This window comes from Thermobia domestica, chromosome 7 (assembly GCF_964235325.1).
Source record: "Thermobia domestica chromosome 7, izTheDome1.hap1.1, whole genome shotgun sequence".
Lineage (NCBI taxonomy): Eukaryota > Metazoa > Arthropoda > Insecta > Zygentoma > Lepismatidae > Thermobia > Thermobia domestica.
The window spans coordinates 121,338,194-121,356,801 of record NC_137460.1 but is presented as its reverse complement, the minus strand read 5'-3'; the positions used below and the strand labels follow the sequence as shown (position 1 = coordinate 121,356,801).

At 32.9% G+C, this 18,608-nt stretch overlaps 1 protein-coding gene across 1 annotated transcript in view; it reads left to right on the top strand.

The window, feature by feature from the left end:
- Positions 1–18,608, top strand: part of LOC145690378 (ATP-binding cassette sub-family G member 1-like) — a 182,619-nt gene that overhangs the window by 112,352 nt on the left and 51,659 nt on the right. Inside the window, exon 2 of the mRNA XM_081765208.1 lies at positions 5,328–5,445. Within this exon, the coding sequence (XP_081621334.1) occupies positions 5,328–5,445 (118 nt within the window). The remainder of the gene's footprint in view (positions 1–5,327; positions 5,446–18,608) is intronic.

The window sequence follows — 18,608 nt, the reverse complement described above, 5'->3', positions numbered from 1 at the left end:
ATTCATCGCAAGACTTCGGGGCCCCCTATAAGTCGCCCCCCCCCCCGCACTGTGGGGGTTGCGGGGGCAGCTGCTACGCCACTGGCCATAAACGTGCAAGCTGATGGCACTGTCTTGAATTTCTTCGAGGAGGGGGGGAGAGAATCTTGGTGCCACCACTGCATACTTTGTTGCTTGGACTCCGGATCGTAATGATGTACCCAAGTTTCATCTATAGTCACACATCTAGCAAGAAAATTACCCAGTTGCTTCCTAAACAAGGCCAAATTTGTCTCTAAACAACGGACTCGTTCACGCTTTTGATCAATGGTTAATATCTGTGGTACACATCAAGCTGATATCATGTGTTCCTCCAATTGGCTACATATATTATAGCTAATCTGCGTTAAGGTTTCGGCTATATATTATTGCCTTCGTCAGACACATCATCTGCAGAATATTTTTACCGAAATTTTTCATAGATATTTAAATAAATTTATTACAAACCTTATTTCTGTTGTTCCTTATTTAATCTTCAGTTTTAGCGCTTAGAAAATCGTTTTTCGTCTTTTAGTTGATTTTCTAAAGTTCATTGGGCTTTAGATTAGTCCTTTTAAAAAGACGTTGATTACTATTTAAAACAATGATTAGTGAAAGGTGCATAGAACGAATCTGTTAAAAATTAGAGTAATTAAAGTGTGTAACTATAACGAAGATTTACTAAAATCAGTGAAAGATAATTTTTTTCAGGAGTCGGGAAACGGATTTGTTGGAAATCTTTCTCGTAACACTTAAGAACAATCACCAAACCGTCCCCAGCATTTGGAATTACTTCTAGAGTATACTACTAAATGCCATTATCGACGAAATCTTCTAAAAATATCTACCTTTTTCAACCGTAGACTAAACCCTATTCTTTATTTTGAAAAGTGACTGAAATAGAGACATCAACTCGCCGTAAACGGACAGTAAACTTTGCCAACCGGGAGGTAATGTTTCATTGTACATTGAATTATGATTTTCGCACCGTAAGTCACTTGTTTCCCATTCAGTTATTTTTCACAGTGTGAAATAATAGTCACAAAAGTCACTATGAGACAATATACTGCGCATTTTCTCTGAAAATACGTCGGATGTTCACATGAGTATATCCTGTAACATAGGTATAATTATCTATTATATAGGGGTGTTGATCACATCTATTCCTTCTCTTATTAACGATAACAAAGTAAATAGTGCTTTTATCAGCATGAGTTTCGTTTGTCATGTCGCGTGCAAGAAGTTATTTCATGGTTGAGACTAATTTTTGTACAATACATACAACGGGAAATGCTTATTTATTTTTATTATTTATTTATTGTTTGAATTAAAACACTATAATTGAAAGAACTTACCTTACACACATACAGTATAAATAATTTTAGCCTCTAAATAATTAAAAAGGCACACACGCATATATATATATATATATATATATATAGGCGCCACTTTTAATTTTTTGAATGGGTGCTCACGCTTCGACACAAGATAAATCACATCTCGAGTTTCGTGTTCTATTTCTTTTTAACAGATCCAATAGACAAGTGGTTTTGAAAACGGCGGGGAGAAAGGGGGGTACTGATAGGCATATGAACATCCATGAAGAGGGTACAGGCTACTGTAATGAAATGAAAGGTGTAAGGATTTTTATTTTATTTCAATCTCTTTCTTTTGTTCATGTGTGTATTTTCCCACGATCACCCTTATACTGCACAAAACTCTAACATTAAAATTTTGTTTCTCTATTGAAATGTGTTTAGCAATATTGGTAGATGATTGGAAGGAAGAGAGAAAAATCCGATGGTTGCTGGAGTCCCGGAGTACCCATGTAGTCGGCGCTATTCACACATACATCCATACTAACACATATCTGTGTTTGCAGCGTAAAAGGTGTTAAGTCCAAAAGTCATAAAATGACTACGATTTGACAAAGATTGGTATTGAAAATTTTCCGTTTGTGTAAAGTCTTAAAAAAAAAAAAAAAAAAAATATTAAGCGCTTTACACTGCTGGCGAAGTGTTGAGTGTTTTAAATCTCTGCATAAATTGTTCCCCACAAAGTATTATAAAAAGGTTTTTAAGTTCAAACGTTTAGAACATTTCGAACTTAACACCATTTACGCAGCAAACGCAGTATATCCAATGTACAGCAAAATTAAGGTATTGCTTCAATAAAATATTGAAGCGATAGTGGTATTTTTAATAATCTCTAGATTATGTGATAATTCAGGAAATGATATTATTATTATTATTATTATTATTATTAAGACCCAAACAACTTACTAGAAAACTTCAATTTCATAGAATAATAACCTCTATTCATTTTTGTTTACTTGTTTATTCTAAACTTACTCCTTACTTAAATTGAAACAAATAGAGATGTACTGCAACGCTAAATATATATATATGATTAAGTAACCATATTCTATATTATAAACAAAAAGGTTCCAATTTCCTGTATCTAGTACGTTCATTTCATTGTTGTTGTTGTTCTGAATTATGTTATTGTTGTGAAGAGGTCACCAAACTTCTCCGGAAGTTGGGCGATTTGGTTGCCAAGGTCAGAATAACAGACACTCCTATCTACAATACATTAAGAAGTCCAAACGGGAAGTGTACGAGTGAAATGATCCTTTAGGCTGGCTATCAGGGTCACTCTCCATAAAGTCCAAGGTGCACACATGTCCAGTCTACCTTCAAACTCTCAGTGAAAGTATTTGCTATACAACGTGTAACTTGACCTTTGATAACGCATCGCGTAGTGAAGCATCCACAAAATGACCAAATTCGTTTGACCGGAAAAGGAAATGTTATTTTTATCTATTTGTATTTCTAGACCATGAAGGTAGATGTCAGGAACACGGCGATTCAGTGGTAGAGCGCTCATTTCTGGTTGCGAAGTCCCCGGTTCGATTCCAGTTTGTAATGGATAACATCGCATCCGTGGGTTTTCTGAAGTTCTAAAATCTCCTTCCATATTCTTATCCACGGATCTCACCCTTTAAATTTTGGTATCTGTATAAAAGTAGTAGTAGTTGAGACGTAGGCAGGAATATTAAAAATTAAATTGGAAACCTTTATTTATGTTACAAACATACACCATGCAACACACACACATACAGAAGGTTCAAGGCATTATTTATATCTTTTATGAATTATGAGGTGTAAGAAAGGTCACGGACCCCTAAATTCGTTTTACGGACTCCTAAGGGTCCGCTACCACCAACTAGGAAAAACTGATCTAATAAAAATATGTTTGAATTAGTTGAAGCATAAATGTAATGTGGTCTCTACTTCAATAAAATGTTGATTAACATTTTAAATTCTAGAAGGGACCAAATATAATATTTCATATTTTTATAGGAGCCCAACCCTCATATTTTTCTTGGAAGCCCAAATATTAAAGCTTGTCTCCCCAAGAAAATTCCAAGTTACAGTGGTGGTGCAGATAATTGTATTTAGACGTCTAAAATGTGCGGGGCATAAATATAACTGTGCATAAATGTGTGGTAATAAATGCGGGATGTATTGAGTATTAGTAACGGAGTCTCAAGATTTTGAAGTTAGCAAAGAAGAACATGAAAGAATAACAATAATAAATTAGAAGTGGACAACTCTTGGAGAAAGTCACGTCACTAAAAATTACAGTTTAGCCGTTACAAGTTAAGGGGAAAAAATCTTGTAGTGTACTGCAAACTTTTGTTCCTATGGAGGTAAACCTTAAGTTTCTTAAGTCATAGTGTAATTAGATAACACCTTGACATTAGAGAAACTGCAATTAGTGAAAAAAAATTCTAATCAGACAGAATAACTAGTTTAAGCATGGATTGAACTTCGATAACAATATAATGAAGCTAAAAAGTCATGTTATTTAAACAGTATTTCGCTGCACTATATGGACTTTATTGGGTAGATTTGAATTATAATTACCTTAAGTCTGTTTCTCATAGTGTCTCTTTTCATAGACAGATACTTTATTTCTACTTATGTTAGAACAGATGAATATAAATAAAATGTAAATTTTATAGTAACACTGTTCTCCTCTCCTTCTTCTTGTTCTTGTTACGTTACCGTTTGTTCAAACTCACTCCTAGTATGAAGATAAATATATTTTTCAACTTTTCTATTCTCTAGTCGATCCCTAATCAAGACTCCTAACATCTGTGCCTTGGCCAACAAGAATATGAAATAATAAAAATAGATTAGAACTGAACGATTCTATTCTAAAAATACATTAGATTAAAAATTTCGTAAGTTACCCTTATGTAACAAATACTATGAACTTACATAGCACAGAGTGTCCGTAATAAATGAGAATGTGAAGAGACTTCATGGACACATTGCATTGGTAAATAGTTTGAGGATCGAGCCACCTGCTCGGGAGGATTCATCCGCTTTATTTTCGTTTATACATACATAATGAACAACAAAATTGTACAACTGAAATACAGTGTTAGCTACTGATAATAAAAACTAAACTCTACAAATTCTTCGTTTGAAACAATATACAACAGCTTCGTTGTCAGAATATATCAACATTATTTTGAGGGTAAGAAAAAATACCAAAAGCGATTGCAAAAATTTGGTAACAAAAATCGGTAAGGAAAACACATTTGTCCATTGAAACACAATTTCACTTGTATGTTGAACAATAGCAAACGACGAAGGTAGAAGTTGAAATTTTAGAAAATTACTGTGGTATATTATGACTTTATAACAAAACGATATGGGATCCATATTTACTTATTTTTTATCACATTATTCACTGATTTACGAGAAAAGAGGCATCGGATAAGTATAACATACAACTGAAAGTTATCTATATAAAACTGTACATACAAAGTAATTATATCGAGAGTTCTTTGTGATTGTATACGACAATCTTGTACATTTTTTATTATTACGGAAATAATTAAATATTTACATGAGCTTTGTGTATAACTTGAAAACTTAACCGATAATTCTTATTTATTTAACTACTAAAATATGTTTTATTGAGGTACCGATATGGAATATTACAATATGAGACTTTGTATTTCCTAAATTTCTCTTACGGATGAGTTTCTTTGAAAGTATTCTATCACTCAGAAATTGATCAATGTAAATATTCTTTAATAAAGAATTTTACTCCCTCATACTTAAACTAAGCACCTCATTTCTAAGATTGTACCTAATGTAATAAAACTAAATAAATAAATCCCGCAAAGGTTCTGTATTAATGTCAAGTAATTAAATTTTATTGATTTGAAAGTAATGACAAATAATAAAAGTAGCACTCTAATGGTATTTTTTTCTTCTGCTTTCTTTCAGTTCGAAAGAAAATTCTACATAATGTGTCAGGAAGTTTTAAACCAGGTGAACTTTCTGCCATCATGGGACCATCAGGTGCAGGGAAAAGCACACTTCTTAACATCCTTGCTGGGTTTACGTAAGTAACACGACGTCTTCCTACTATCCATTGCGTATAAAGCAATACAACTTTTTTTTTCCTGCTAGATGCTACGTATTAATAATCTACCTTATCAAGCAAGCTGACTGACCTTGGCTAACATAGCTGTAGACACCGGGAAATTCTTTTATTTGATCATATATCTTTTAAGACTGTAAGCCAGCATTACCGGTTCCTGCTTTCTGAAACTAGTTATGAAATTGCAATATGCTACAGAAACACGTCAAAGACAACTGTTAAAATGTTGTGCTCCTAATACATTCTAAAGTTATCACATGCCAATAATGTTCTCAAAATATCATTGAGTTTACAAGTACTTTTGTTGTAATTTTGTTCCATTAATTTCTCCAGATAATTCAACCAATTTGCATCTTGTTGATCGACTAAAAAGAAATTAACTTAACAATAAGAAATTTTTCGTTAATAAACAAAGACCAGTATTTGTGGTATAATAAAACACCGAAAATGGCTGGTAGAATGACAAAAAATATTCAGTTTTGCAATGTATTCATTGTATTTTTATGCCATTAATTTACCAAAGCTCACATTAAATGAGGTAATTTATATTAAAGATCGTAAATAACAGTAATTAATAAGTATGACTTTGAAAATATCAACTACCAGACTACATCAAAATAAAGAAAGAAAATGAAAATTACAAATCATAGAAATATTAGTATAAAGAGAGAGAGAGAGAGAGAGAGAGAGAGAGAGAGAGAGAGAATATATCCTAATGAATACCGTGGCCAAAAAACAACGTTCAAAAGAATCCAGTTCATATTACATAAACCTTTTCTGACATGTGATAAAGTAGTCATACCTTACAGTACATAGTTCACTTATGATTGCACATTAGAATCATTTTCTTTAAGTTGTTCACTCACAAATTCTGTCATCTGTCTATTAAGATGCGTTTGAATCCTGAAAGTGATCGTTCAACATTATATTTGAAGCATATTATAAACCTTCGAATTCATAGCATCATCAATTACGCTTACCATGTATTTGGTTGGTCAAAAATGATTCATTCCTTCCGATGTCTTGAATTCCATAATCTATGTATAATAATAGGATGCTCAACTGAAATATGGGAAATATGGACAATAATTATAAGAAATGACATTTACTATAGAAGAGCCAGCAAGAGAAGGTCTCTGACAGCTCTCAAAACCGTTACCACTATTCAACTGACAAGTTTATTTATTTATTATTTTTCGGTGCATCTATAATGGTAATTTAATTAATGATATAAGACAGGGTGACTGTGGTTAGTAAAAGCAACACCAAAGTAGGAACTACATTTTCCCTCCGAATGTGGTAAGAAACTTAGAGACCATCTCTTATTGACCATGCTATAATTTTTTTAAAAGGAAAAATGGTATTTTGTCATTTTGTTTTTATTAATAAAATTGCTTTCAATTATGGTTTCAGCCCTCTCTCAACTGACCTAGTGGCTAGCGCTTACGTCTTTGGCGCATGTGATCCCAGGTTCGATTCCCGGTGAGAGAGTACAAAAAATTTTATTTCACAATTATACACTTTCATTAATGATTCGTCTCCATTACCCTAGAAGCCATAACCGTGGGACTTAAAATCATTGAAAAGAGTTTTATATTTTATATTGAAAGAAAAAAATATAAAAATAAAAGGCACTCACTTAAGGACAGGCTATATGACCCCAAAAGGCTAAGTGGAGATAAGACTCCCCACTCACTAAACTTAGACATATATTTATAGAAGACACTGTAGTCAGTTTCATGTTCCTGACGCTTTACCCCTCACACTTTCCTTCCCAGGCACTTATATGAACAGACATTGAAATGAGGGTACATCCAGAAAGTAATTTCAATTTCACCAAAGATCAAACTGTGGCTGCCAAGTTTTTTTTTTTTTTTTTTTTTTTTTTGTTTACAGATGGTTTTATCGTGTCTCTATATATTATATTGTATCCATCTTGTAACTTATTTAAAAGAAATCGTTTTATGAACAAAGTATTCGATTCAGTAGTTCAAAAGTAATTATTCCAGTCTGTTTATCTCAGTTGTTCGTTTCTCAAATCCGATAAATCATTTTTTTCCACTTCGAACAATATATTAATATGCTTTGAAACTGTTACAATCATTTTACTTACAGGTCAATCGTCTTTCTCTCCTTTCTTAGCCAACTTGGTTCTCCACATCTTTGAAAGTAAGATTCTTAAAGCACAGAAACTAGGTGTTGTGCAGTATTATAGATATGTTAATAATGTACTTCCTTTGTATTAAGAAATTTCGCAACTGGAATTGTTATTCAGCCAATTAAATCGAATCCATAGTAATTGAAATTTGCTGTGGAATGTGAGAAAGATGATATTTAATTTGAAACATCAGTAGACACAGCAAAACATTTGTTACCAGTGTCCACTATAAGCCCACAGCAGGTACATAATGTGAATATTACAGATCTGCACAATTTCTGCATGCTATACGATTTACTTCATTAGAGTCCGAATTACGAAAAGAGATTGATTAGTTGTTGAAACTAGGTATGAACGAGTATCCAAAGTTCATTTTATTAAATTGGTATAATCAAGTTAAAAGGAATTTATGTTCTGACAAATTTGGAAAACGAAACCACTGACATTAAGTGGATTGGTTTACCTACATGTAGTTACGACGAAAAAAAAAAAAAATAAAAAAAATAAAAGGTTAAAGAACATCTTAGAGACGTCAAAGTGCAACACTTGGTTTTAGGACTGTTAAGACATTTGAAAGAAACACAACACAATGTCGATGATTCAAAATTTTTATTTCAGGCTAAAAATGAAATTGAGAGGCTTCTTTTCGGAAATCCCAAGTAGAATTTAGATAAGGGGCAGTTGAGTAAGGAATGAAAAGCGTTAATTGAGAAACACGCACAACAATGGGATAGAAATAAAATAAATAAATAAATAAATAAAATAATACACCAATATGAGCTGGCAACCGTTCACTAAAAACATAAGAATATACAAATTGAATCAGTCATGTTGTAATGTGTTGCTCCACCATTACGTAACTGACCAAAAGTTTGGACAAGATGTTTTATCACACTTTTTAATCCTGACGAATCCGTTCCATTTACTTTTCTGAGGTTTTGTTATTCTTTTTCCTGTTTTTAATTTCTGTGAGCAAGACTCCAGAGGAGAGCCGAAAGTTAGGAAGAGAAATGTATTTTTGGGAGTTACGTTCACCTCCAAGTAAAACAATTCTCCAGGTTGAAATTTTCAGTACATTGTGTTGACATCAGAAAGTGAAAAATTCAATAGTATTCCCTTCAAAACTAAAACTGAAAATAAATTCTGTGGCATCAGCACTCACAAAGGCCTGCGACAGTCAAATGGCATGTTAGCTGGGTAATGCGTACTCAGAATATAATTCTTTTTGCTCTTTTCTTCTTTTTTTTCCTGACATATTAAACCGAAGTTCCTGCTTCGTATTTCAGGTACCTATGGAAACATAACAATAAAATTGCTGTCTATATCAATAATGAAACCTCAGACTATTATTAAAATGCTTAAAAATAATTATTTTATGACTTCCGAGTATTTTCTGTATATCGAAATATAAAAGATCTCAAGAGCTCCTACTTGGATATAGCTCGATGAACATAGTTGTGAATTCAATTCGAAGCGAAAACCTTTTTCTCTATCATCGCTCAAGGCTTGACTGTCAGACGTACAATTAAGCAAAGAAGAATAAAGAAATGAACAATCCCTTATTTTGACTTAATAATGCCTAGCTGGTCGAAAGACAGCAAAATGTTAAATCTTTAATTGAGACTGGTCATAACAGGTACTCATTTGTTATTGTAATAAATTTTTACACTCAAACTAGCTGTGTTCGATAGCTTTCCTAGTCAAAAACAATGTTCATTATACTTTTAAATAATTTATGTTTGTACAGTCCGCAACAAAAAACCTGCAACATGAGCATGTAAGTTTATTGTGAAACGACGAAGTCTTGTGCTCCAAAATAAGTGTGCAAGGAAGGACGCCGAGGTTTCTCCTGGCGTGATTCGTGCTACTTAGACGTAATGTTGATTCCCTTGGCTATTAGGCGTGGTTTCACAATAAACTTACATGCTCATGTTGCAGTTTTTTGCTGCGGACTGTACAAGGTAACCAAAAAGGTTCTTGTCGTTTCTGACGGTTCATTAATCATTCCATTCGCAGAGAGGAAACGAAATGACGCCTGTACCTGCCAAATGATCGGGAGTTATTCTGACCATCTACATTCAGTAATACAGGCACACTGTTCACATACAGCAGTTATAGTCGTCCAGTGTTGAAGAGAAATGGAGATATCGAAGCAGGTTGTTCGCGTGTGTTTGTTGTATGACTTTAAAGTAGTCCTGTTAACTGCCGTATCAAGTCGCCGCATATAACAGGGATTTGGGGAGAATGCCGTGAACGAGCGCACCGCCAGCCATTGGTTCCAGAAATTCCGTTCAGAAGATGTGAGCCTTTCGAATGAAATTACAGTGGAGGACCACATGTGTTGAATGACGAGGCTCTGAAAGCACCCATGATAAAGGACTGTGATCTAACGTGTGATGAACGTGCAGAAAGGTTCTATGTTTTCGATAAAACAATCAGACTGCATCTGCATGGGATACGGAAGTCATATAAGTTAAGCAAATGGGTACCCCACACATTGTCGATAGCCAACAACAAACAACGAGTGGTAGCCTGTTTGTCCTCATTCACGTGGCACACGAACACATCCATCTTCGATAGCTTGCTCACTGGTGAGGAAAAGTGAATCCTCCATGACACTCCCAAGAGTACCAGACATTGGATGTTGCCACATGACCCTGTTCCTCATACCTCAAGATAGTGGTAAATTTAGCACAAGGCCGGGGGTGGGGTGGGTGGGTTAGGCCCATTGAAGCTATTATTTATATATTTTTGAAAATTCATAGTAAGCTCATGATATATCTATCATGGTTCTGGCTTTCAACAGTTTTTACCTTCTGGATCCGCCACTGCTTCAAGACCCATCTATACCTCCGAAAAATTATGCTCCTTGCATGGTGGGATTATCGGCAAGTGGTGCATTACTAGCTTCTTCCACCTGGTCAGACCATTACTGCTGACCACTCTCGGCAGTTAACAGGGTACAACGTTCATTGCGGCAGAAGAAGCTGGCATTTGTAAATCGCAAGGTTGTGTTGTTCCTGCACGACAATGCCAAGTCACATGTGGCAAAGAGAACAAGGAAGACTTTGTGCCATATACATTCTTGCGCCAACAGATTACCACCTGTTTTATTCCCTCGACAGTCACCTTCGTAGGAGATTGTTCGGAAAACGAGGAAGACCTGCGGAACACTCACAGATTTCTTTGCATCCACGACCGCTGAGTTGTTTTATCACCAGGGTATTGTGCAGTTGCAGGAATGTTGTCAAAAGATGTTCGATGTGGATGGAGATTACTTCAAAATCTGAAAGTACGTACCGTCCACTTTATTGCTCTTTGTTTATCACTACTCTAGAATGGCAAGAACTTTGTTGGTTACCTTGTAAAAGTTATATGTTCACACGTATAAGCAACAGAACAACTGATTCTCTAACCCTGCGTCTGCACTATTGTTCTGAAGTGAATGGTAGTAGTTTGTTTTATGTAGGATTAGAATTCACATCTGGTGCCAGAGTGAAGGCCAACGGAAAGTTTTTGCCAAAACGTTTTTTTTTTTTTTTTTTTTTTTTTTTCAAAGCAATAGAAGTTGTATGAATAGGACAGAGCTCTTGAAGTGCGAAACCTTTTATCACTTCTTCGATAAATGTATAGGTTCGAAGATATTCGGGGTCAAAAGTGATATGTGTTACTTGAGAATTTCTATTATAAAAAGTTATAATTGTTGATTGAGGCCGAAGCGCACGGACTACTTTGCATTGGAATTTAATGGACATCTTGTTGGTCAACTATTATTTAAGATGATGATAGTTTCATACACTAATAATAAAATTATGTAGAGCTTGATGTGTATTATAACACCAAAAAATCGTGATAAACTAATCTTAATGCAAGTCTGCGCCAAACCCATAATTACTTCAATTTCATTTAAATAGACTTTGTTCTATATTTAACATTATTAATATTATGATTTAAATAAACCTAACGAAATTAATTTGATCTCTAGTCTGATAAGTTAGAGAATAATGTAAAAGGAAAAAACTAATGTACTGTTTATTCTTTTACAAAGACTTTTTTATTTTTTGGCAAAATGAACTGGCCAATTCAGACAGGAATAACAACGAAGTTCGTAAAGAATGAGAAATATAGAAATGTATAACGGATTTTCGTATAAACCCAGACTGAAAGAGAAAGGATAAGAAATTGCAGAAGATACTTAATTGAAATGAAAACCTGACATAGGTATTGCCTCTTGTCAAATTTATGTAACACTTAAAAAAAAGTTAGTAACCGTCTGTGTAGGAAAGGTAGAGTTTAAGAAGGAAAACGGAAGCATTTATTTTACTAGCTTGAAACCAAAATCAAAAATTAATATGAGATTTAAAAAAATAAATAATCTAAACTGTAGTGTATATGAAATATGTTAAAACAAATGTGAAGTAAATCAATCCAGTAGTGAGTTGGACAAAGATGTTACATTTTTGTTGATAGGAAGTGTTGCATTAATTACGTAGTAGCTGAGTGAAGGAAAATAAGAATTGTTATGTTACATGCTGTGTAATTATTATATACGTATCTTTGTAATATTGTAGGTATAATAACGGTAAAGTGGCTTCAGCAAGATTAGAATAAACTTGGATACCCTAGATACAATTAATTAGCTTACTAAAAGTGTGATTGATTGACTGAAAATGTGACTAATAATACTGTTTATCTGACAGATATACTAGGAAGGAGAGTAACCGAAGAAGGTGAGTTGCTCTTCTAACCTAAACAGTATTATTTAGTGCAGCAAGAGATAAATATAGGGATAGAAACTTGTGCCGATAAAATTAAAATTATTTATATTCAAAAATAGATCAATATATTCTTTAAGGATTCATGACTATATAGACAAAATAATCGTTAGAATGTTTATTTGAAAAATATATTGAAGCAAATAATAATTAACCGAAGGAAAAGTAATCGACTAGTTATATATTCCACATAATTTCCATGGAGATATTTATAAGTAAACAAATAAAACTTTTGATATTCCATTCGTGTTTTATGGTATTTTATGTAAATTAACTGATTACAACTTTTATCATCAGAGTTGCACTAGTCTAGAAACTGTTTTATAGTCGTTTGTGCATAATTCTGTCACATCGATTCAAATAAAATAAAACATGATAGAGTATGGCCTCATTTTTTAAAAAAAGAATTTAAAGAGCATAACCGTGGGACATTAAACTAAAAAAAAAATCATTTCGGAGATGGAATACCGAAAGTTTTATAATCAACTAGTTATTCAAACAATGAAAGAAGAATTGTTTAAACATTCGAATAACTTTAACAGCACTGTTAAAAGCATTGAAATAAACATTCCGAAAAAAGGGTGTAATGACACTAAAAGAAAATATTTAATATTATTTGTGACATTAAAAATATATCCCAATAAGTTAGTGTAGATGATATGTAGAAAGGTCAAAAGAGACACCAAACTTGGCAATTGTGAAAGAATGATTCACGTATGTTTTCCTTTTGTTTAAAACTCACAGTGTTTTATCGCACACTTACTTCTTTTCTTTCTCTTTTAAAGAAATAATTACAAGAAATTCCCATTATAAATTTCTTCTGTTTATTTGTTCAAACAACAAATGTCTCTAGTACCTCATTACTTCCACTGAGAAAATTGTTTTTAAGTTTTACTCTGTGTTCAATCGTAAAGATGACCCATGCCTATTAGAAACAAAACAAATGACTAAGGAATATACCGACAGAAAGAAAGCTAAGGAAGTGAATTATATTACCAAAAGAATTAAAATGTGTTAATTTTTACTGGTGCAATGTAAAGGTGACCCGTGTTTATTAGAAAATAAGACAAACGACTATAGAACATGCTGATAAAAAGAAAACTATGGAAGCATATGTAAACTTTATTCTTTCTCAAACAATTTGAAATTTTCTAAACATGATTATTTCCTTTAAGTGCAAAAAGGCACACGAAAATACAAGTAAATGTTAATAAAGTAATCGTTGAAATGACCAGGATCATCTCTGTTACCAGATTTAATGCTTCTTGAATACGACCTCTTGAAAATGTCTGAATAATTTTGGTATATCAGGTAAAGGTTCAACCTTATGAAGTTCATCAACCAAATAATATAGAACTGCGGCAGTTATATTCAATGTATAGTCCTATTCAAAATATCCAGACTACCCATGACTCTTTAATGTACTTTATACTGTAATCCATAAGGAGAAGTAAATCAAATATATGTACATTTCTTGGATATTAATTTCTAACTAAAATCTGAAAAGGTTCTACGCATGGTAGTATGCGTATGGCATTTTAAAGAGAGGTAGAAAGGGTGTTTTTGAACAAGAAATCAGAGTGACCATTTCAAATATCTTCTGTAATGTCCAGTGTGTTCCCCCTCAGCATATTCTCAGGTGCCCACTTACCTATATAGCCTATATGTTTAAGTACAATTTGATTTCTTTCTCTGTTGCAATGTAGGATCTTATCCAGTAACATTATGCATTTTTTTTCTTTGTTTTTCTTTTTAAACCGGTCTTACTGACCATTTTTCATACAAGTTTTTTTTTACATGTTCCACTCACGAACGTTCACCTCTTGCAAGCCTGAATTGTTCGTATTTCTTTCATCTTCACTGCACGTTGGACAGCTTGCAATTTGGACTGCCTGCTCTAACTCGTTTGTTTCTTCTTGTATATAGAAATGAGCTTCACAGATTTTTGCTGTTTTTCAATTTTCCATTTGAAAAGACCTTATGTTTAGAATTACGGTCTCTTACTTTATCAAGACTGCTTCTCACTATATTTCTAACTACAATTTATTATTGTGTTCCCTAAAAAATATCAGTGTCAATGTAATCACAAATTAAACCCTAAAGCAGGTACGTAGCCAGGATTTCTCAATAGGGGAGCTCCGTGACGAAATACTGTGGTTATCACACAAGAGGTTCGATCACTTTAAACTATTTTACTGGCAACATATATTCGTTCGTTTAGCCAGGATTTCGTAATGGAGGGACGTGACACGAAATACTGTGGTTACGCACCAGGGGATCGATCAATCTAAATTATTTTACTGGCAACATACCCATATTGGTTTGTTAGAACAATAAAGTGAGGATATGTTAGTAAGTATTTTAATTAAAAAAAAATTATGAAGAAATCTTGAATAAAAGAAGATTAAAAAGTATTCAAAAAGATATAATCTTCCAAGGTCATTCGAACATGGTTCTGCTTGTCTTCTTTCTTCTTCTTTTTCTTATCTTCGTTTACTACCGTCAAGGATAGCAATGAGATCTCTTTCAGGAGTAAAAAAAAATCCTATAAAATGGATTAACGTTGCAGCGAAATTCAAAATGGCTCATATTATTGGTGATTCTGAGTATTTCTTAAGTTTAACCTGAGAGTCTATCTGATCGAAGCAGTTTATTGATCGTCATTTGTAGTCCATAAGATTAGCATGAAGCTAGATGGAATTCAGAATGCTTCGTTACAATAATAGCCATTTTCAACTTGACCATTTCCCGTTTCCTTCACACAAAGCTTCTCATAAGAAAGAGTAACCAAACGCTTGCTGTAGGTAAATATTTTTGACACTGATTCATCTTTTTCTTGTTTCTTTTTGTTTCATTCTTCCTTAATATTTTTCATTTCTGGATCCGATAAAGGAGGGAGGGTCCGAACCCCCTCCCCCCTTGGCTACGTGCCTGCCCTAAAGTATTGGTATTTTCAATAATTTTCTAATTCTTATCAAAACATACACGGAACCCATGCTTGACTATTCAATTAATACTTGCTTCTCGTTAAATAGAATCTTAAACATTTTTCTATTTATAGATCTTTGCAGGTAGAATATTAGTAGAGTTTACTATTCTTACCATCAATCACATGTGATTACTCAATTGAAATTTAGTATAATTAAAAATATATTTCTGATTTCACATCGTTCATTCATAGTCAGTAATTTTTTAGGCATTTTTTTTTCTCTGAAGTTTGATTGAATTTCTTATTATTGCTCAAAGGATCTTTAATTATTTACTTAAAATTTAGTCCTGTTTGAACATATGCTTAGTTGCTAAGTTTCGCGAAATAAGGAGTAAAAAGTATTAAAAATACGAGGTTTAAGTAACAGCACAGTTAAATATTTGTTCTAAAAGAATTCAAAATATCAAATTCTACTCCATAAATCTAGGCTTCAACTGACAAGGAGTTAAAATAATTCTATTTTTCAAATTTCCATAAATGTTTCAGCATTAGAAAAATTAACTGTATTTCATTTATTTGTTAAAAAAAAAAAAAAATAATTGTAGGTTACACTACTGTAAAATGTTCAAAATAATTTTAAAAATTGTTATTGTCTCATAATGATTTTATTTAGGGAATAACTGGCTTCATTGGTCCATCTCATACCTAAGCCACTGATTCTGAATACAAAGCTTTCGATCCCATTTTCCTAGGAAAACGTGTTACTAGTCTAGTACAGCCAACTATCAAACGTGATAGTGAGCAAGATGGATACAAATTTATGACTAAAAACTATATTGTGTATTTCTATCATTGGTAAATTTCAAATTATGATCAATTACAAACTTATTGATTCTTTCTGTATAAACTGTTTACTTGTAATCTGCATTTATCAGTAAGTTTTATTATAATTCAGAAAACTGAGTTGAGTTGAGTTGATTTTGAGTTTAATGTCCCTTTCAGCAACGAAGCTACATGAGATGGGACCTACTGATTAACGTAGAATCCGAACCATATGAGCTTCCTTTGGGAATCGAACTCGGGTCTCCCACTCCAAAGGCGCGTTCACTAACCACTTAGCCACGAAGGAGCTCAAGTTTAGAAAATATCCGTAATTTATTTATTTACTTATTTGTACAATATTACAAATCCGTTTCGTGCAAAGCTATTTGCTTTTTATTTAACAATCATAATGTTAAAAAGAAAAGCAAAGTAAGTATGGTAGCGAAAGTCAAATGATGATTCCCTTTCATATCTAATATTTTATCTTGGCGTTATCACCACATTAACCAAAAACTACTAACTGGATGAAAATAAAGAATCTCAGATACAATAATCGTAAAAAGCTGGCAAAGTAACATGCTCAGGAATTTATGGTCACTTAGAAGACTTGACCTCTTAAGCTGTCCTCTTGTATGCATCTCAAACTGAGATTTGGGTGAATTTCTTGAATTATAATTAATGCAGATGTAATCACGGCAACATACCTTACATTTCAGGTTAACCGTTTAATGGGCAAGCATTGATAGCATTACCATTAAAATATTTAGTTTGCTTTTATGGTTGAACCATGTCTTCCTGATCATAATTTCCTAATTTTAAAAGTATTTTTGTACTTTGGTCACAAACTACAGGGTGTTTATTTCAAAGCAACGTTGCCATAAAATAGGTCTTATGTGTAGCTACTGAGCAGTATTGCCCTATTATGGTCAAATATCATAAGAATACTCTCAGTAATTACCAACAGTTTTGTTGAAATATTTTCCTACAGAACAAGAAACCACAAATAATAAAAAAAGAAAAAATAAGAAAAAAGAACTTTCGTGGAACGTAGGAGATAAATCTTCTACAATATTAAATTTGACTGTCCCCTATTGACGAAGATTAGAAGTATCTAAAGAAGCGGTCCGCAAATCATGTATATGAATATTGTATGAAAGCAATAATACCAATTAAATTATCACTGAAGTTATAATTCGTGCGGATAATGCAATAGAATGCGATGTCGCTTGACAGCAACACTGTCCACTGAAGGGTTAAATACTTTCAAAATTAAGTCAAGCGATAATTATGAAGTATAGGATCAAATATACTGTATAGGATTATACATTATATATCAACACGCGAATATGTTGATACGACAATGGCTTTAAATGAGTTGAAGATTAAGTAAACTACATAAGCTTGATATTTTGTGAAGTACAGAAAGAAGTATTGATGTAAGTTTACAAGAAAAAAAGAGATCAAAGCATGCACATTCAAGCTTTCTAATGTATAGGTAGCTGAATAAATAAACAAGGATGAAGGGCTAACATCTGCATTACGACTAGACATCACGACAGAAATTTATGTGGAAGGTGAATTACGTTTGACCTAAGTATTGAATTTAGTTAGATATCATGAAGCTTAAGTTTGTAAGAATTGGATTAAGGCAGATGTGATGAAGCTAAAGGTTAGTAAAAATCATATTGGATATTGTTACTTAGAAACAACTTACTTATATTGAACAATAATAATGTTAAGTATTACATATTTCTTTAAAACAGAGATCTAGATAAACGGGAATGAGTCATGTAAACATGAAGCGGAAAAAATCTTTTAACACAATTTGCTCAATCGTGATGTACATATAACGTAGGAGATCATTTATCAATTAGTAAATGGTCAATATATCGAAAGAATTTTATTTTTACTTTAGGGCTATGCATAGTTGCATTTGGGCAAAAAGAGAACACACTCTTTCTTGGTATACAACTAGCTCACATTCGCAACAATATGATTGACAGTCCTATTAATTAATTTTCTTTTTAAAAATTCCATAGTTCCAGAAGAAAGAACTCCATCTTGTTATCTGCATCTAATGAGAAGTATGCATTGATGCGATGTCATGGTCAAGTGTGGTTGAGACACACGTGTTGAGACCTCGTTCTTAATTAAACTAAAAGTTAATAATATCTGAAAAAAAAAAGAAATAATTAATCTTCGTCAAAGGCACTACCTTTATTTATTTTGTCGTACCTTTTAAAACTTACTGACATTTATTCATTATTTTTATTTTATCCTTTATTTTCATTTCAATTCTTTTTTCTTCTTCCAACCATGTTGCCAGACACATATCTTGAATGTCAAGGGAATACTGGATTTCAATAAAAGAAGTTATGAAGGTCAGTTACTTCTTTTTTTTTAAAGTTACAATGTTTTTTTTTTTTTTTTTAACTGATGC